Consider the following 20,318-nt stretch of genomic DNA (forward strand, 5'->3'; position numbering starts at 1 on the left):
AGTTTCCGCACTGTAAAGTGTCAATGTAGACAGTGCCCCAGCTGTCGTTTAGCTAGATACAATGGGAAGTACCTCTTTAAAAATATCACTTACGATGACTTAATTGATTTTGTAAAGAAAAAGTGTAGAAAAAAAGCTATCTGGAGAAAAAAAAATTCAAATTGAAGATGTTTCTTCAGAGGAAGTTAACTTTTATTTTTCCATTCATGCATCATCTATACATTTTATTTTTACACATTTTTTCGCTTTAGCATAATGCAAATACAAACTTTCATCTGGGGTCCGAGAACTCCATTCAGGTGGACTGAGGAAAGATTATTATGTTTTTTTTATAAAGCGATCTTATCCAAAGCACTTTACAGTAATAAGCTAATGGTACACACAGTAGTTGGAAAGATCATTACATGGCCCACCGAGACCCTCAGCACTTTTCAAGAGGTCTGTGAAAAATAAGTTAGACTACAAAAACAATCAAAGTACCTCACTTTATTTCATTTTCTTCCTATTTATAATATAGGAGGAGGATGAAGAAAAAAAGAATGAAAAACGGGGGGCAGGGGAAATAAGAGAGAATGATTTTTTTCTTAGCTGGGTCCCATGGTGGGGGGGAATGAAGCTGAGCACAGGGCCCCCTAACTCTAAATTCACCACTGGGTAGGAATCAGTGTGAGAAAGGCTAGCCATCCTCACTAGAGGCAAGTGCTCTGGCAGGTCACCCCTATGGATTCCAAAGTAGAATGAGGAGCCAAGGACAGCAGCCACCAGCCAAAGATCCTAGCCCTGCTCTGACCCCAGTGACCTCTGCCCCTCACCAAGGGGATCGGCTCCTGTTTGTGCAGGGGTCTCTCCCTGAGTTTTTCCAATCAACTGTCCTGGTCTCTGCCCTAGAAGTCACATAATTAGCCTCAGTACCAGCACTAGACAGATTCAGAGGAGGACGAGCAGTAGGTGGGTTATTTGTCCTTGTGAAAATAATTTTGCATTGTGGATATAGTTGTGGGTCGCATACTAAGCTCCCCCTTTTCATATTAGCTGAGGGGCTGGGCATGGATTTCCAAATGAATGGGGGGGGGCGCCTTAACTCATGGGTATGCTTGGAAAATCTGAGCTCTCCCCCATATATCCAGCAGTAGCTGACTGTGGTTTACTCAGGCATTGAGCCATCTCTGTATGGAGCCCACCGTGAAGCAAGCAGTGACATTACCAGGGAATTATAGGGTTAAAAGCTCATGGCAGATTTTTGATTCATCCTGATGCCTTTTCTAATGCCAGTGCCCAGGGCTGCATGGTCACTGCTGCTCCTGCCAGGCTCACGGGAGATGATGTAGCCAAAGTTTCTGCACCACTACTAGGTTTTGTTTCATTGTGTGTCTGGCATAGTTATAGTGGGCGGTGTCCTTGGGCTTCAGGCTTTTTATTTGCAGATAAACCGAGCTGACAGAGTTGTCTCGGGAGATGGTGAACCATCCTGAAGATGCATGTATTAAACACCAGCTACTCTGCACCTCAAACCAGGGACAGTGTCATAGTAATCGGGGAATGGAACACTGTGACAAAGTGGGACTGTTCGTAAAGTTTCCTCTGAATACTGTAGGTGTGCCTCGGTTTCCCCTATGCGTTACTTAACTCTCTAGGTGGTGGGATAAGGGAGTGTAATTGTTGCAGAGCAAAGGGCCAGGGTACATAAATGGCCGAGACTCTGTCTCTTGGCAACTGGTGGCCTGGGCCCTTACCCCCTGCAAGGTGAGAGCTAAAGGATTGGAGAACAAAGGAATCAGATGGCCTCCTGGCCCTGGAAAGGGACAAAGCCCAGAGGAGGTGGGGCTGGAGAGAGTTTCAGTTTGGGGCTGGCTGGGGACGAGGAGTGAAGTGCAGACATGGTTTTATGGCTCACTGCCCCCCAAAATGGATCTAGCTGAGGGGTCCTGTTCTCTGCACCTACAAGCTCTGTGTTAGACCATGTTCCTGTCGTCTAATAAACCTCTGTGTTACTGGCTGGCTGAGAGTCCCGTCTGACTCTGGAGTTGGGGTGCAGAACCCTCTGGCCCCTCAGGACTCCTCCTGGGCCGACTCGCTGTGGGAAGTGCTGGGAGGGGCAGAGGATGCTGAATGCTCCGAGGTCAGACCCAGGAAGGTGGAAGCCATACGAGCCGTTTGCCCTGCAGACAGGCTGCTGACAGAGAGAAGGCTCCCCCAGAGTCCTGACTGGCTTTGTAGGGAGCAGTTCCAGAGCATGGCCCGGGGACTCCATGACAAACACAAGGCTGGGGGAGAGTTTGGTGAGATAGAGAACATTGGTAGGCTCTGGGAAGGTTGAGGGGAAATTGTGGATGGGACACTTTTCTGACATGTCTGGGTCATGGTGAAGGAAGTGCCATTGCATGGCTAGTGAACAGACTCTAAATTAAAGACCGCCTGATGCCAGCATTTCTGCTGCTGTATTTATAACATTTCCCTGATTATGGAATTGTTTTTCTCCTCACTAGCCAGTTCACTTTCCACCCTGTAGCTATCTGCAGACGACTTCCCTGTGCGATTTTCCCTTAGTTCTCTGTGTAAGGGCTGCCCCCTTCCGATCAACGCAATTCATGGGTCTTCAGGCGGTTGGGTTTCGTATAAAGCGTAATAAAGTTCCCCTCGCTGTGTCTCTCGCAGTAATACACCGCGGTGTCCTCGCGTTTCAGGTTGGTCATTTGCAAATAGAAATTGGAGCTGTCCTCGGAGGCTGTGAATCGCCCCCTGGATTGCCGGGGAGTAGTTGTTGCTAGACGGTGAATAATAATGAATTATCCACTCCATCCCTTTCCCAGGAGCCTGCCGGATCCAGAACATGTTATAGCACATAACGTTAAAACCACTGACTGTACATTTCACCGTATGGGACTCTCCGGGCTTTTTCACCGCTGTCCCCGACTGGGTCAGAGCCCCCTGCGAGCGGGCACCTGGGGAGGTGGGGATGAAAAACGGGAAAGTGTACATTCAATTCTTAATACTAGACAGACCAATGGGCAATGAGGGGAAGGAGCCAATCCCAGACCCAACTCACAGGAAAGCACGGCCAGTGCAAGGCAAAGCTGTACCAAGGCCAACACAGCCATGGAGCGGTTCGGGAGCCACGCTCAGGTGGGTCTGGAATCCCTGAGACAGATCCAGGACTTTGTGAGTGCCGAAGGTCTGTGGGGGTTTTAAATAGGAGGAGAGAGGTCTCCGCTTTGCATATCTCTGGCAAGAGGGTCTGCCACAGGGTAAATATGGGATCCACCCTCTGAGAGAGCTCAAGAGAGTCATTGCCCTGGGGATGAAGGGAGAGTGTGTGTTACGGTATATAGGGGAGGGGAGATGTTGGCACTTTTGATGTCTTTATGAGATGAGAGTGGCTCTGGGGGTTCAGAACTCCCAGCTTAGTGCCTTTCATTCTTTCCAGGGGAACAGATACTACTGTGAAAGGCAGAGGTGCTGGAACTAGGGGTGCTGGTGTGTGTGTGTGTGTGGCTGCCGCACCCCTGGTTTGAAGTGGTTTCCATCATATCCAGGGTTACCGTTTGGTTCAATGGATCTCAGCACTCCCACTATACAAATTGTCCCAGCACCCCTGGTTAAGGGGATGCTTATCAATTCCTAAATGTATATATGAAGCCTCTGCTTATGAAAGACTCGGATTTTCAAAGGAACCTCAGGGAATTAGGCACCCAGACCCTATTTCGTAATAGTTCCCATGTGTTTACTAGAGTGTTAAACTGTTTGAATAAAAGGTCAAGATCGTCAACTACTGTAAATAGGGGTAGCTGCTGTGTTGAATCCAGTGGGTCAGTGATCATTGATTCCAGTTGTGGATCTGCTCTCACAGTGTAAGGTCCTTCTTAAGGCCACAACAACCAAACCCTTGTGAAATCAGAGGCGAGCGTTTGATTGGTTCCCAAGGGCTGTAGATCAGCCCCATCACCCATTTCGGCTCTCTGAGGTGACAGCCGCTGTCTAGTGAGTCTGAGATAGTAATAGGTTTCAGAGTAGCAGCCGTGTTAGTCTGTATTCGCAAAAAGAAAAGGAGGACTTGTGGCACCTTAGAGACTAACAAATTTATTAGAGCATAAGCTTTCGTGAGCTACAGCTCAGTTCATCGGATGCATTTGGTGGAAAAAACAGAGGAGAGATTTATATACACACACACACAGAACATGAAACAATGGGTTTATCATACACACTGTAAGGAGAGTGATCACTTAAGATAAGCCATCACCAGCAGCGGGGGGGGGGGGGGGGAAGGAGGAAAACCTTTCATGGTGACATGCAAGGTAGGCTAATTCCAGCAGTTAACAAGAATATCAGAGGTTTCAGAGTAGCAGCCGTGTTAGTCTGTATTCGCAAAAAGAAAAGAAGTACCGGTGGCACCTTAGAGACTAACAAATTTATTAGAGCATAAGCTTTCGTGAGCTACAGCTCACTTCATCGGATGCATTTGGTAGAAAAAAAAACAGGTACCACTAACCCAGGAACCTATCCTTGCAACAAAGCCCGTTGCCAACTCTGTCCACATATCTATTCAGGGGATACCATCATAGGGCCTAATCACATCAGCCACACTATCAGAGGCTAGTTCACCTGCGCATCTACCAATGTGATATATGCCATCATGTGCCAGCAATGCCCCTCTGCCATGTACATTGGCCAAACTGGACAGTCTCTACGTAAAAGAATGAATGGACACAAATCAGACGTCAAGAATTATAACATTCAAAAACCAGTTGGAGAACACTTCAATCTCTCTGGTCACTCGATCACAGACCTAAGAGTGGCTATACTTCAACAAAAAAGCTTCAAAAACAGACTCCAACGAGAGACTGCTGAATTGGAATTAATTTGCAAACTGGATACAATTAACTTAGGCTTGAATAGAGACTGGGAATGGATGAGTCATTACACAAAGTAAAACTATTTCCCCATGGTATTTCTCCCCCCCACCCCACCCCCCACTGTTTCTCTGATATTCTTGTTAACTGCTGGAATTAGCCTACCTGCTTGTCACCATGAAAGGTTTTCCTCCTTCCCCCCCCCCCCCCGCTGCTGGTGATGGCTTATCTTAAGTGATCACTCTCCTTACAGTGTGTATGATAAACCCATTGTTTCATGTTCTGTGTGTGTGTGTATATAAATCTCTCCTCTGTTTTTTCCACCAAATGCATCCGATGAAGTGAGCTGTAGCTCACGAAAGCTTATGCTCTAATAAATTTGTCAGTCTCTAAGCTGCCACAAGTACTCCTTTTCTTTTTGAGATAGTAATGGCCAGGAGGAGAGTGCACGTTCCCCTCCTACCACGGGGGAGGTGGCTTTTATAACAGGAATCCCAGCTGAGCAGGGTTTATAGGGGGATCCGATGGTCTCTGCACTGCTGGCCCCAGTGCGGCTACGTGCAACAAGGGGTGACATTGCCAGGGAACTACAGCAGTTCCCCCATCCCCCGAAACACACACACACGTTTGTTTTGAACGCACGTGGTCCGCTCTCCTGGCTGTGCCACAGGCTGTATGTTTTGTGCAGCTGCTCCCTCTGTGCGGCGTACGGGAAAAGGGACAATCTGCAGTCTGGGTTTTTGTGTTAGCAGCAATAGATCTCGTTTCACTGTGCGTCTAGCACGATAATATGGGGCCGTGTCCTCGAGTCTCAGGCCGGTCAATTGCAGATACAGCAGGTTGTTGGGATTATCCCTGGAGACGGTGAATCGCCCTTTCACAGAGTCGGAGTAGTTTTAGTACAGCCATCCTTGCTAGTTTCTAAGACCCATTCCAGTCCCTTCCCAGGTGTCTGATGGACTTACTCCATTCAGTAGCTGCTGAAGGGGAACCCGGAGTCTTTGCAGGAGAGAGTCTCCGGGCTTTTTCACATCCCCTCCGGACTCTACCCGCTGGATCTGCGACCGGACACCTAGGAATAAAGTCACAGTTAGAAATCATGTGGAGAGCAACATGCCTTCTGCCTCTGACATGAGTTTATAGAGAGGAAAGCCGCTACAAGGAAGCGAAATGTTTGAACTCGGCCAGTCTGAGAGGTTTTGGAAGGAGCTTGGTTCTCAGAGTTGGGGTGTGCCTCATTTTCTGATGAGAAATCCCCATGTAGGGATTCCAAGCTGGGCACCCACAATTTGAGAGATTTAAGACCACTTAGGAAAATTGTATCTATTTTAACATGAGGAAAGAAACGAAAAAGAAAATATTTTATTTTAAATTATTGAATTGGAACGTTTTCTGGGGTTACAAAAGGCAGTTTGGTATCCAGGTTCCCGGGATTTCCACACCCAACTTGTGTTAGTACCTTTGAAAATCTCCTCGTCCTTCTCTATAGCAGAGATACATGGAGAGCCACATTTTTTTCTAATTAAGCCCCTTGTTCTAACCCGGTGAACAGCTTGTGAAGTTACCTTGACATTCTATGTACCAAAGCTTGGTGGAGATGTTCTATATATTAGCTAAAGTCGTCGCTAGAAATGGGAGATGAAACTGCCCCTGTTCTTAAAGTGTAGGAGGTGCTGGACATCAGAACAGACCCACATCCCATCAACTTCGCAGACCTGTGCTCTCCGCTGATGTGTGTATGTGTGTTGATGTCCCTGGCTGGGTGTGGAATCAGATCTGGGTTTTGTCATAGGTGTGATTGGTTGAGTGTAGCGGACCCCTGCTGGGTGGAAAATGTCTGACTGTATTGCTGTGTGTCCCTGCCGCTTGTTATTGGAAGGAGGAAGAGCAGTGGAGAGTATGAATCTGTGTGTGTCTGAGCGTGTGTTGCTTTTTACTGGATAAAATAGGACGTTGTCACTGTGTATATGTGTGTGTGTGTGTTACTTGTGCATCTGTATCCTAGTAAATATAATAATAATATTTTGCTCTTAAAGAGTACTTTTTTTCAGAAGACGTCAAAGCGTTTTTATAAAGGAATTAAGGAGGCACATGGCGGTGAAGAGCACGGTCACCCAGCAACAGAAGTCGGGAATTCAGAACCCTGGATTTTAATCCAGGAGGGGGCACCTTCCCCCTTGTAGGACTTTGTCACAGCACATGGATGCAAATCCATTTGTGTATCATTGCTGCTCTCTGCTGAATTGAATGAATCCCTCCAGAGAAGAAAGTCCAGGGTGTGTTTGTGAGGCCTCCTGGCTTCTGCTAGGTAGAGAAAAGACCAACTCAGGATTGGAAACGAGTGGGTGTCCCTGTTCACCCGTATGGAAAGGAAAGAAGGAATCCGGATCCGCTTTTGTCTGTTTCTGTCATTGCTACCTGTTACTGAGAGTAATAAAACCGTGTGTGTGTGTGCGCGGTACCTCTTGCGTGTGTGCACGTTTGTGTGTTTCACTGCTGCCTCCTGCTGAAGGAGATGTGACCTGCTCTCTCTCTATCTCTGTATGTGTGTTTTCTAGTCTCAGTGGGAGTGCGTGACTTCTGCTCGGTCTGTTGCTTTCTCAGTGTCTATGGGTCCGTGCTGCTGCCTGCTGGAGGGGATGAGAAGTCTTGAGCTTGGGTGTGTAGATACAGGAGGTGCCACAAGTACTCCTTTTCTTTTTGCGAATACAGACTAACACAGCTGCTACTCTGAAACCTGTCATAGATACAGGAGTGTTTTTCATTACTGCTTCCAACAAAATGGAATAAGACCCGTGCAGTGTGTGTTGTGTTTCAGGGGACTTGATATACGAGGTATTTTCTTAGTTTCCCCTCCTGAAAACCCCTCCTGTCAGTGAGTCCCTCTCCCTCAGCTCCTAACGCCCAGTGCTAAAGGGCGGTTTGCAAACCGGTTTCCCTTCTAGCTCCAATCCCCGCTTTGCTCCGGCTCACTGCCTTTGTCTGGAGCAAACACAGGGCGGTTCCTGCAGCTGTCATGTCACTCAGCTGTTGACAGAGGTCGTCTTCAGGGGCATCCCCAGAGATGTTGAGTCGGTTTTGGAAGGACGAGCAGTAGGAATTTAGGATCCCCAGTCCCTGGTCTCTCCGGGCTTCACCGCTCCCAGGCCGGACTGGACCAGCTGGATTTGGGCAAGGACACCTGCAGAAGGAGGGAATTTGTTTCAGGAATTATAATGCTGTCACCTAAAAGAATGGCTCAGTTTTGGGCATCTCCCAGGGCCGGCCCACAACATTTTGGCACCTGAGGTGGGGAGCTCAAATGTGCCCCTATTCCCCCTTGCTTGGGCCAAAACTTTGAAAGGTCTCAATTCTGCCTTCTTCCTGTTCTACTCCTCTCATGGTACTGCTCTGCTACCTATCCCAATAAAGGAGAACTAACAACTTAAAATGCCTTGTTAAAATTTTTTAAGTAATACTTAACTTTCAGATGTCTGAACAGCAAATGTAACTTTTCTTGTCTGTATAGTAAACACTGGCATTTTTATCTGTTTGAATAATCAATGTGGTGCTTTCCATGCCCTCTTGGTTGCAAAGATTTGAATTGCTTCCCGCTGAAGGTCCACAGTCTGGGCCAGCTCATGCTCTATTGAGATGGTTGCAAGGCCGACCAGCCTCTCCTGTGTCATTGTGGAGAGTAGATGTGTTTTTATTAACTTCAGCTTGAAGAAGCTGCGTTCTCCATTTGGCAACTGTTACAGGAAGCGTTACAAGAATGCACAGAGCAACAAAAGCATTTGGAAAGAGGGTGGTCATCTTATTTATGCACATATATTCCAGAACAGCCTTTGGAGTTGATCCTCATGAAATATATCTTGAAAGGGCTTTGGGATCATCCCTAAATCACTTTCATCAATATTGTGCATGTCATCATGTGTCAACACTGTCTCTAGTGCCCTGCATTGCTGGTGTAGGTCTTCTTTAGGTATAGTGAGGAATTTTGGAATATCATACAACATCCCAAATATACTGCTGTGTTCCTTGAGCTGCATGAAATGTTCTTCAACTGACTGTATTGCACAATCTAGCACCTGGTTAAAGAATTCAGCTTTGAATTGTTGTTTGGGGTCTCTTATGGGATTATCCTGTGCCTCTCGGATCCGTGTCTGCACTCCTCTGTTCTTTCCTCTCATGTTGGCACCATTATCGTAGCCCTGACCTCTCAAGTCAGCTGTTGCAATTCCCGTATCTTTCAGATTTTTAAGAAGCACATTTGTCATACCAGCTCCTGTAGTATCATCAATGTTAATAAAGTCTAGAACATGCTCTCTGACAATCACCATTGCCGGAACATTTTTACTAGGTTCTGTTATTGTTACAAAATGCACCATTAAAGTAATTTGTTCCATATGGCTGATGTCAGGTGTGCAGTCCAGAATAACAGAGTAATATCTTGCTGACTTCAGATCTGCCCCAATCTTCTGTTTGACTTTTGTTGCCAGTAACTGTATGATCTCATTTTGAATTGTTTTTCCAAGGTAGTGGTGTGTGTACATTTCTTGGGTGGTGACTCTTCTTAGATGCTCCTGGAACACAGCATCAAACTCAGCTATCAGCTCCACAATTTGAAGGAAGTTTCCATTGTTTGACACATACCGCTGATCTGAAGTGCCACACAGTGCTAGGTTTTGGGGAGCAAGCATTCTCACAATGGCAATGAGCCTTTTCAGAACATTTTGCCAGAAAAGAGATTCTGATGCAATCTTCTCTTGATGCTGATCATCTATGATGGCCTTTAATCTTAGTCTCATCTCAAGCTCTTTCCACCTGTGGAATGCTCTCTGGTGATTGCTGCCTTCTCATGGCATGCCAGATTTCTAGTCAGATTTTTCCAGTCCTTTGTTCGTGTAGAACCCAATGTGGCTGGAATATTAGGCTGGAAGAATTTGCAAGAAAAACAGTATGCAGCATTCTGGGTTTTTGAATACGTAAGCCATGGCCTCTCCACTTTGTCACCTTTGGGGATTTCACACCAGTAATGTGTTGGATGGAAACTTCTATTTTCATTCTCTTTGAGGAACATGAATTTTTCACTTGCTGTGGCCCATGCAGTACAAGGAAGTCCCTCAGGCTACTGCTCCAGTGGGTCCACAGTCCTGGATCATCTAGACTTAAGGAACTAAACTCAGCAGCAGCTGTTTCTTGCACCTCCACCACACTCTTCTCTGATCTACACTTTTCTTCAGGAATGTGCATGGCTACATCCATTTGAGACGGAGCTATGGGTGCTGCAGTAGCTGCCAGGTCACCTGCACTCTGACTGACTGGAAGATCAGGCATCTCCTCATCACTCCCATCCTCACTGGGGCCGGAAGACTCACCGTGAACATTTGTGTCTCTGTATCTCAGGAGAGCTCCTTCCTACTTAGATAGAAAAGCTTCCTTTGCTTTCTTTCTTTTTGTGAATGCTGCCCCAGAGGGGTGTTTTCTTCTTTTGCTCCTGACTGCTGTTCTGTGCCAGCCATAGTGGCTCTCAACACTCAGTTGAAGGGGACAAATAAGCAGGCTGGTAGCAGGGCCTGAGTGAGGGAAGATGTCAGCATCTTAAGGGCCTAACTGGCTCCTACTACTTCAGTGGACTGCCTGTTCTCCTCAAGTGGTTCAAGAAAGGAGCAGGAAACAGGAAGCTCCCTGAGAAGCTCCTGTGAATAAATCCAGGCTCCTGAGGGTGCTAGAGAGGTACATAAGAGGCTCCTCCTCCTCTCTCTCCCTGCAGCTCCTGTTGCTTTCTGTTATTCCCCCTCACCTTTTCTCCTGCCTGCCTGTTCTGTCTCTTGTGCCCTCCTTCCTCCAGCACAGCTCTCCCCCATCACTGTGCATCTAGAGCAGAGAGAATACAGATGCACCAGCAGCAGACACCATTTTCTACACTCTGGGTCCTAGTAGTGCCATCCCTCCCCCCAGTCTGGCACCTGAGGCAGTCGCCTCAGTTCTCCTCATGGTAAGGCCACCCCTGCTCTGCTGGCAGGACCCAGGGGAGTGGCTGTAGCTCACTCTGGGGAGTAAAGCAGCACCTTCTTATTAGACGCTTTTAATACAGAGAAGCTGCCCTTGTGTGTGTGTGTGTGTGTGTGTGTATAGGACTGCTGCTCTCTACAGCACAGAATGACACTTGCTGCGTGTGTGTGTTTGCCCACCCGTCACTCTGTTTGAAGGCAAAGACGAGACCTTCTCCGTGTTCACCAAATGCAGACTGTGACACAGACGTGGGGAACAGCCACACCGTGTGATTATTTTGTAGCTCTTCATTCCATTAACTTTCCCTGCCCGCTCCGATACCATTAAATGATGGAAATACCTTTGTTTTAATGGTGAGTTTGAGATGATTTCTGTGGCTGCAGAACGTAAGGCTTGTCCAGGGAAACTGGGTAAATACTTCATGGATTTAAAAAAATACCTATTTCTATGTATTTTGTTCATAGTCAGTTCACTGTGTGTGCATCTGTTTCTCTCAGTGGGCTCACCTATCCCTGTAACTGTGGTCTCCCTGGGCTATTTAGAAACCACTTCCCCTTTCTGTGCCAGTCCCGCTCTGCCCCGTGTCACTGTGTCTCTCCTGGCGCAATAATACAGTGCGGTGTCTGTGGCTGTCAGCGAGCGGAGCTGCAGGGAGACCTGGTTCTTGGCGGTGTCTGCAGAGATGGTGATTCGGCCTTGGAGAGACGGGGCGTAGTTTGTGGTCCCACTGCTATATGGATATACCCGTCCCATCCACTCCAGCCCTTTCCTGGGGGGCTGCCGGATCCAGTGCCAGTCGTAATGCTGAGTAGTGATAGAGAAGCCGGAGACAGCGCAGGTCAGTGTGAGAGTCTCTCCGGGCTTCACCATGCCCTGGCCAGACTGGACCAGCTGCACCTGAGAGAGGACACCTGGGAAAAGGGAAAGAAATCCAGATATAATTTAGTCACTGAATATGTATGTATGTGTGTGTGTGTGTGTATGTCCCCAATTCCCCCACTTCCCCAGAGAGACTTACAGACCAGGGTGGAGAATAGGGAAAGGAAAAGCAATAGAGATTTCATTCTCGCTTTCAAAGAAGGATGAAAACTCCCCAGCGGGCTGAACCGGGCACTTCTGTGTCTGGGGGGAAACTGAGGCTCCTAGAACCAGGGGTTTGTATTTAAATAGGCCACTCTGGGCAGGGATTTGCATGCGGGTTCCCCAGGGTGGCTATAAGAGATGATGTGGGTGATTGCTCAGTACATAGCGGTGTCCTCTTTACACCCCAGACAGACCGAGCCTCAGCTCAGCACACATGGCAGGACATGGCTGCTGTGAGGGTAGGAAGGCGGATGCAGAGAACAGGGCACTGGTCTGGGACCCAGGAGCAGCCGCTGGGTCAGGGATTTGCATACAGGTTCACCCATTGGGGATAAGCTGCCAGGGGGAGGGAGCGCTCTGCAGGGAGCCCTGTCTAGTGGGTGGGAGAGGAGAGTCCTGCACCTCATCATGTCTGAGGGTGAAAGCCCATTGAAATCAATGCGTCTCTCTCCCGTCAAGCCACGCTACTCCTAATGTGCCGGGTGCGTATGCCATGGATCCAGACCATGGCCAGCAGATAGCAGGAGGCGGGAGTCTCTCCCGGGCGGGGCAGGTGAGGAAGGAGCCGCAGCTGCAGGGAGAGGAAGGCTGGTTTCCGCCCCAGAGACTGACCAACAGCTTTACTGAAGGGGGAGGGAATTGGGTGTAAGTCGTAGAATAAGAGGATCGTAGGGCTGGAAGGGACCTGGAGAGGTCATCTACTCCAGTCCCCTGCAGTCCTAGCAGGACTAAGTATTGTCTAGATTATCTAACATTATCTGGGCTGCGCCAGAACAAGGGCTGCGATTGCAGTGACAGATACACTAGAGGGAAATGGACCAGGTTAGGTTTTGGGGGGCCTCTCCCACCCCTCAGAGCAAGTTAGAGATGGGTCATTCGGAGGAGGGGGGCAGGGGTGTATCTCGGAAATAACTGGGTGACATAACTTCAGATTGGCCCCACAATCTCTACTCTGTTGTCCTTTCTGTCCATCCCTCTCTCCCTTAACTCCCCCCCACTCCCACCCCCGGTTGAAGAGAGCCCTTAAAGGGACAACACCCCTTTCCTTCCAGATAGCTGGACAAAGAGTTTCCCTTTCTTTACTTCTGACTATCTGATGAACTAGTTTTAAGAGAAACCTCCAGCAAAATCAGTACCATAGTAAGAAATAAAATTCTTTGTTATGCCTCAAATCTTTGGAAACATATTTTTTTAAAGTTGGTGAAATTTCATAAACATGTCTATTGTTATGGAGATCACGCAAAGTAAATTAGTGTTCTCTTTTTCTAAGAGCAATAAACATGGTTATGAACACACTAAACCTCTGTGACTGATTAATTTAAAATAATGTCTTTGTTTCAGTGAGTTAAATATGTAGTAATCTGGAATGATTACTTTATGAAGGCTTAAGAGTACATTTAAAATATAAAATCAGCTTAGAAAATACTGATTAAGAAAATGTAAAACAGAGACGAGCTGCATCATGGATTCCATAATATTTAATGTTGTATTCACCAAGACAGCTGACGGGCCCTTACTACAAAGTTTTTACAAATAAATGTCTGACAAACTTCAGGGCATATCAAAAATCCTTTATTCCCAAGTTTAGCGCTTTTAATTAGGTACCTTCTGCATGTCCATTCTGTGTGAGGGAGAGGGAATGGGAGTCTCTGCTGGGAACTGTGACTCTCCACCACCGTGAGGTGGGCTGGGCATCTTGCTATCCTTTGCTGCCTCGTCCCTCCCCCACCCTGGGCTTCGAGCCCGGGTTGCCGTTGTGCATAGGGGCACCAGTTTAATAATACTGTGTAGGGCCCCATAAATCCTAAGGATGGCCCCACCCGGGGGCAGGCCTTTGCATGTGGGTTTCACCCAACAGGGATGGTGCTGAAAGGGGCTGGTGGGACAGGCTTTCATTTAATGGAGATATCCAACTGGGATGTACCTGTATTGTATGCAGAGAGAGGCAGAATCCAGCTCTCTGACCAGCTCCATACTCTGCACGTTCACCCAGGGAGAGTCAGTGAGACAGGGCAGTGCTCCAAGGCCCTCACCCAGAGACCATCGCTGCCTTTACTGCCATGGGGTTCGGATCTGGCCCTAAATGCCTCTGTCTTGTAGCAAATCCCTGCTTGGGAGCCTGTGACCTTTTACTGGGGTATTGGTTTTCATAACCATTTGTCCCCATAATGAGTGGCACTGGTGGTGATACTGGGAAACTGGAGTGTCTAAGGGAATTGATTGTATGACTTATGGTTAGCCAGTGGGGTGAGACCAAAGTCCTCTCTGTTTGGCCGGTTTGGTGTGCCTTCATAATAAAGGAAACCCAGCCTTGGGCTCTAACTGCCCTGCTCTAAGCAATTTGTCCTGAATTGATACTCTCAGTTGTGTCCCTCCAGAGACAGCATCGTTACAGAGCCACAGCAACACGGGGTATAAAGCAGAGCTCATCTTCCCTTCCCCCGGCTCACTGGGTATTTTCCCTCCCAGCATGAAAGGAGACACTGGAATTGCAGGGGCTGGTCTGACCCAGAGTCCAGCTGTCTTTGTCCACGACCAGGGACAGAAGCTTCAGAGGATGGTGCCAGGATGCCCCTAGTGGGATATTGTGGAATATCCCTCTTGGAGGGGAAGTTTCTTCCTAAACCCCCTGAATTACCGGTGGGTTCGTGCTCTGAAGAAGCCTTTGAACCTATTGACGCATGGAAAGTGTCAAAATATGTCCTGAGTAGGATGAACAGATAGCAAGTGTAAAAAATCGTGACGGGGGTGGGGGGTAATAGGTACCTATATAAGAAAAAGCTCCCCAAATCGGGACATCTGGTCACCCTAGTCCTGAGTTCACCCCAACTTCATCCCTATGGTGAGAATTTCTATTGGTGTGTCCCTGTGGGTACCAGGGAACATCCTATATGGCCGGGGAAGGTGGTGATTGATATGGGAACAAGGCAAGGAGGTTTCTAAATTTGTATGGGCTGAAGGATTTGTAAAGGTATTGAAGCTCCTACTTCCCACTGATAATTCAGAATTTGTGGGGGTTTTAAAATAATTTTGACACCCAATCTTGGGTTTATTTGAAAACATTGCTAAGTGTTATATAGTTACACAGGATTGCTTGTTTTAAGAATTTTTTTACTTTGAACATTTGTAAATTTCAATGATGGTGGATGGAAATATGTTTTCGGGGTGTGTGATCAATGAAATCCACCTTTACCAACTTTTACCAATAAAAATGTGATCCATCCAAGCCTACAGCTAATGGAGATTGTGAGACATGAAATGCCCCACATGTCTGTATGGAAACAGCTTCCCCCTTTTGTACCTGTCCCTGCTTTGCTCTACATCACTGTGTATCTAGCACAGGAAGCTGTGGCGGTGTCTGCAGCTGTCACGGAGCCAAGCTGCAGGGAGACCTGGTTCTTGGAGGTGTCTGCAGAGATGGTGACTCGGCCCTGGAGAGACGGGGCAAAACCTGTGGTTCCGCCACATGGATACACCCACCCGCTTCGCTCCAGCCCTTTCTCGGGAGGCTGCCGGATCCAGCGCCAATCATAGCTGCTGCTACTAACGGAGAAGCCGGAGACAGTGCGGGTCAGTGTGAGGGTCTCTCCAGGCTTCACCACTCCAGGGCCGGACTGGACCAGCTGCACCTGCGGGAGGACGCCTGGGAACAGGGAAGCAAAGCAAGAAATGAATTAGCTACTGAATGTGTCTGTGTGTATCCCTAATTTTCCCACTGCCCCAGAGGCTCCACGTGCTGCCTCTGCTTCAGTGCTGGCTCCTCAGCTCTCATTGGTGGGGATTTGGGGAACCCAGGTCAATGGGAGGTGCAGGGGTGGTTCCTGAAAGCGTGAGGGCAGCGCGTGGAGCCGCCATGGCCGCCCATGTGCCAAGGGGAGGCAGGGACCTGGCGGCCACTTCCTGAGAGCTGCAGGAAGCGCCGCCGGGACCCCGCACCCCAACCCCCTGTCCCAGGCCTGAGACCCCTTGTGCTCCTCAGACTTGTCATCCCCGGCCTCACCCCAGAGCCCGCGCCCGGGGCGGTGAGTTGTATGGGCCCCTAGTGCCCGGGCTCCAGCAAATTCAGGGCCCAGGGGCCCAGCTCAACCAGTGTTTGGGGTCAGGTCTCTCCCCTGGCCCCGCCTGCCACCCCCGCATCCCCCCCCCCCACGTCCCTGCCTGCCCTGGGCAGTGGGCGGCTGGTCCCTGCAGCTCTGCACTGCGCTCCCTCGCTGGGCGCTGCCGGCTACCAGGGAACCTGCACCCCTCCAACACCCCAAACTTCTGCCCAGCCCTGAGCCCCCTCCTGCACTCAAAATCCCGCCCGAATCCTTCACTCAACCCCTCCACACCCCAACCCCCTGCCCCAGCCCTCATGCCTGGCCCCAGCCCAGAGCCCACACCCTCAGCTGGATCCCTCAGTCGCCGCACCCCAACCAACCACCTGCCTCAGCCTGAAGCCCCTTCTTGCACCTCAAGCCCCTCCTCCCTGGCCCCACCCCAGAGCCTGCACCTCCAGTCGGAGCCCTCACCCCCGTCCTGCACCCCAACCCCTTGCCCCAGGCATATGAATGTGAGTGATGGGGGAGGAGACCGAGCGACAGAGGGAGGGGGGATGGAGCAAGCAGGGGAGGTGGGTCCTCAGAGAAGCGGGAAAGCAGGAAAGGGGCCTTTGGGAAGGAATGGGGTAGGGGTGGGGCAATCATGTTAGGTTTTGTGGAATTAGAAATTTGGCAACCGGAGCCGGATGGGGTGTATTTAGGGGAAGGGGCGGAAAGAGGCGGGGAAGAGGAGGGTCATGGTGGAGCAGGGGTTGGAAGAGGGGCCTTAAGGGAAGGGGTGGAGTGGGGGCAGGGCCCGGGTCGGAGGAGGGAGTTTGGGGGTCCCGCAAAAATTTAAATCAAAATGCGGGGGGGGGGGGGTCCTCGCGTTGCTAAAGTCTGAGAACCGCTGACTCAGTCTAGAGCACACACTTGGGAGAAATGCATCACCCTACTGCCAGGTGCTTTTCCTGTGGCAGAGACACCTGTGAGGGGGAGACTGTGACCGGGAGAGGGCTGGGCCCTGCTGGAGGGAGTGAAACTTGCTCTGTGTGTAGGGTTATGTGAGTATTGAGGCCCAGTTCCAGACAGTCCCTCAAGCTGTATCTTGTGATTCTATTTCAAGCTATGCCCAGTTCAAATGGGTTCGGCACATTTCTGAGGAAAGCAGGGAGTACTGAACCGCCGCCCTAACCATTAGCCCATATTTATCCCCAATCCCAAACCAAATACTAAATCATTCTTCAATTTAACTGTAACCATCCCACATTCACATTAGGAGGAAGTCTTTGTACCGACTGACTCATGGAAAGTGTCCTAAAATGTTTTGGGTTCACCCCAATTTCATCTCCATGTGTGTTTCATGAAATCCACATTTACCTCCTTGTACCAGTAAAAATCAGATTCGTCCAAGCCTACAGATACTGGAAGTCTTGAGGCATTAAATGCCCTGCGTGTCTGGATGCATTTTGAAAATAGCTGTGGCGGTGCGCGCTTTTCCTACTCAGCTCGCTGTGTGCGAGTCTCTGTCTGGGGCTGAGCGATCGCTGCTAACCTCGCCTCGCCGGGCTGAGTAGAAGCCGACCCGGGTTTTGAACTAGTCCCTGCCACTGAGTGTCTCTGGCGCAGGAACAGGTGTCGGTGTCCGCGGCTGCCAGCGCATGTTTAGCCGTGTCCCTGGAGAAACTCAGGCGGCTTTGGAGAGACACCCGCTGCTGGGATTAACCCATGCCAGCCACTCCAGCCCTTTGCCGGGAGGCTGCCGGACCCAGTCCCAAACATAACCGCCGCTGGTGATGGAGAACCCGGAGACAGCGCAGGTCAGGGTGAGGGTCTCTCCGGGCTTCGCAGCCCCCGGGCCGGACTGGACCAGCCGCACCTGGGAGAGGACACCTGGAGAAAGCAAAACGAAGCAAGGAAGGAATTAGCCACTGAATGTGCGTGTGTTTGTGTATGTGTGTATGTGTGTCCCTAGTTCCCCCAATGTCCCAGAGAGACTCACGGGTGGGGGAGGAGAACAGGGAAAGGAAAAGCAACAGAGATTTCATTCTCGTTTTCATGCAATGAGGAAAAATCCACAGCGGTTCTGTGACTGTGGAGGGACTGAGGCTCCTGCAATCAGGGGTTTGTATTTAAACATGAGCCCCCAGGGGCAGGGATTTGCATGCGGGTTCCCCAGGGCGGGTATAACAGATGACGGGGGTGAGCGCTCAGTACATGGGGATGCCCCCTCGGGGACAGGGTTCCCCTTTATACCCCAGAGAGACCGGGCGCTCAGCTCAGCGCACATAGATAGGAGGTGGCTGCGAGGGTAGGAAGGAGGGTGCAGAGGGCAGGACACTGGACTGGGGACCCAGGAGACCCTGCTTGCCCAGGGATGTAGATGCGGATTTATCCAGCAGGGATAAAATATTGAGAGGAGGGACCACTATGCAGGGAGCGCTGTCCGGTGGATTGGAGAGTCAGAAACTCCCCCCCCCCCCACCCCCGCACGTCTGAGGGTGAAAGCCCCTTGAAATCAGTGCGTCTCTCCCTTGGAGCACGGGCTACTCCAACATGCGCCGGGCACCTGCCATGGGTCCAGACCATGCCCAGGAGATGTCCCGAGGTGGGAGGCTTTCCCGGGAGGGCCGGATGAGGAAGGAGCCGCAGCTGCAGGGAGAGGAAGGCCGGTTTCTGCCCCCGAGATTGACCAACGGCTGAATGGGAATTGGGTGTGGGGACTAGACGCAACTTCAGCAAGGGCGGTGCTGGCGGGACTCAGGCCAGCGGCTGCAGCCCACGCTGGGGGGGGGGGGCGGGGGGGAGGGGAAGCGGCACCTTCGTCCGCGGCGCCTTTCACACAGAGCAGCCCCGCGTGCGCCCGTCCCTCTCTTCCGAAGGCAAAGCCCGTGGCTTTCCCGGTGCACACCTGACACGCGCCGTGACACGGACACGGGGAACAGATACACGGTGCGATGATTTTGTGAATCTTTCCCTGCCCGCTCCGACGGAAGGGGAGGAAACACCCGTGTTTTATCCGTGAGTTTGCCATGATTTCTGTGGCAGCTCAAAGGCGAGGCGTGTCCAGAGGAACTGGGTACCTTCAACTATTTGTATGTATGTTTTTCATAGTGAGCTCGCTGTGTGCGCGTCTCTTCTGGAGAAGCTGGGAGAAAAGTCTTCTTTTCGGGTGCCTGAAAGGCCAAGGAATAGTGATTTCTAAGCAGGGTTTCACATTCACATATCTTCTGCGTGCTGGTGGGTGGGTGTGTTCGTGCTGCTCCCTGCCGGAGGGACTGAAACCTGCCACGGTCCGTGCGTGTGCAAGGGACGGGTCTGCACTCAGCACTCCCTGCTGAGCTGGCCTCTCTGCTCTGCTTTGAATCCGCTTGCCCTTTTTTGTACAGGTCCCTGCTCTGCTCTGGGTCACTGTGTAGCCTCTGGCGCAGTAATAGGTGCCGGTGTCTGCAGCTGTCAGCGAGCCCAGCCGCAGATAATACTTGGTGTTGGAAGAATCCACGGTGATGGTGATTCGGCCTTGGAGAGACGGGTTGTAGCTTGTGCTCCCGGTCCAGTATCCCATCCACTCCAGCCCTTGGCCCGGAGCCTGGAATATCCAGTTCCAATAGTAGCTGCTGGTGACGGTGCCCCCGGTGACAGTGCAGGTGAGTGTGAGGGTCTCTCCGGGCTTCACCACCTCCGGGCCGGACTCCTGGAGCCGGAGCTGGGACAGGACACCTGGGAAAAGCAGGGATCGCTCAGATTCAAACCCACCTTGTCCCCCCACCCCAAATCAGCGCGGCCTCCCGCAGCCTCCCGCAGCCACTCACCCGGGGCCAGAGCCAGGAGGAGCAGGGGGAGGAGCAGAGAGTTCATTGTGTGCTAGGCGGGGACAACAAAGAGCTCGCAAGGGACAGCTCAGAGCCTGGGGGATACGGCGGGTCTGAGAGCCCCGGGGCCGCTACTTCAACACAGAGCCCGGAGCGGGGATTTGCATAACGTGGGAGCGCCCCAGGAAGGAGAGAGAAAGCGAGCTTATAAAAAGGACAGGGGGGTCTCTCGGCCTCTCTGTGCCCACCCTGGACAGACAGAGCGCGTTACACACACACACGTACGCTTTGCTCGATTGCTACAGAGGAGGAACATAGAAAAATCCATAATGAATTAAACTCTCACACGGCGCTGCTGGGTCTCTCATCAGTTTCTGGTGTCAATTCATTGTCTCGTGTAAACCTTACACAGGAGATGCTCAAGAAGTCGAATTTTGATTCCGGGGACTCCAGCTATGCGATACGCTTCCTTCTTTCAAAGTCCCAAACGCCTCGCCCTGATGCTTCCCAAACTCAACAGTTATTGATTACCATGCCTGTTTATTGATTGTTGGTTATTG

The 20,318-nt window shown here is 50.4% G+C and overlaps 1 gene segment (V, D, J or C); it reads right to left on the bottom strand.

Annotated features, from left to right (window-relative positions):
* The window catches only part of LOC119842117, a 205,827-nt gene extending 185,918 nt beyond the window's left edge, over positions 1-19,909 (bottom strand). The window contains 2 exon segments of the C gene segment in view: positions 19,367-19,666; positions 19,759-19,909. Of these exon segments, the coding sequence occupies positions 19,367-19,666; positions 19,759-19,804 (346 nt within the window).
* Positions 19,910-20,318: the final 409 nt, after the last annotated feature.

This window comes from Dermochelys coriacea, chromosome 13 (genome assembly GCF_009764565.3).
Source record: "Dermochelys coriacea isolate rDerCor1 chromosome 13, rDerCor1.pri.v4, whole genome shotgun sequence".
Classification (NCBI taxonomy): domain Eukaryota; kingdom Metazoa; phylum Chordata; order Testudines; family Dermochelyidae; genus Dermochelys; species Dermochelys coriacea.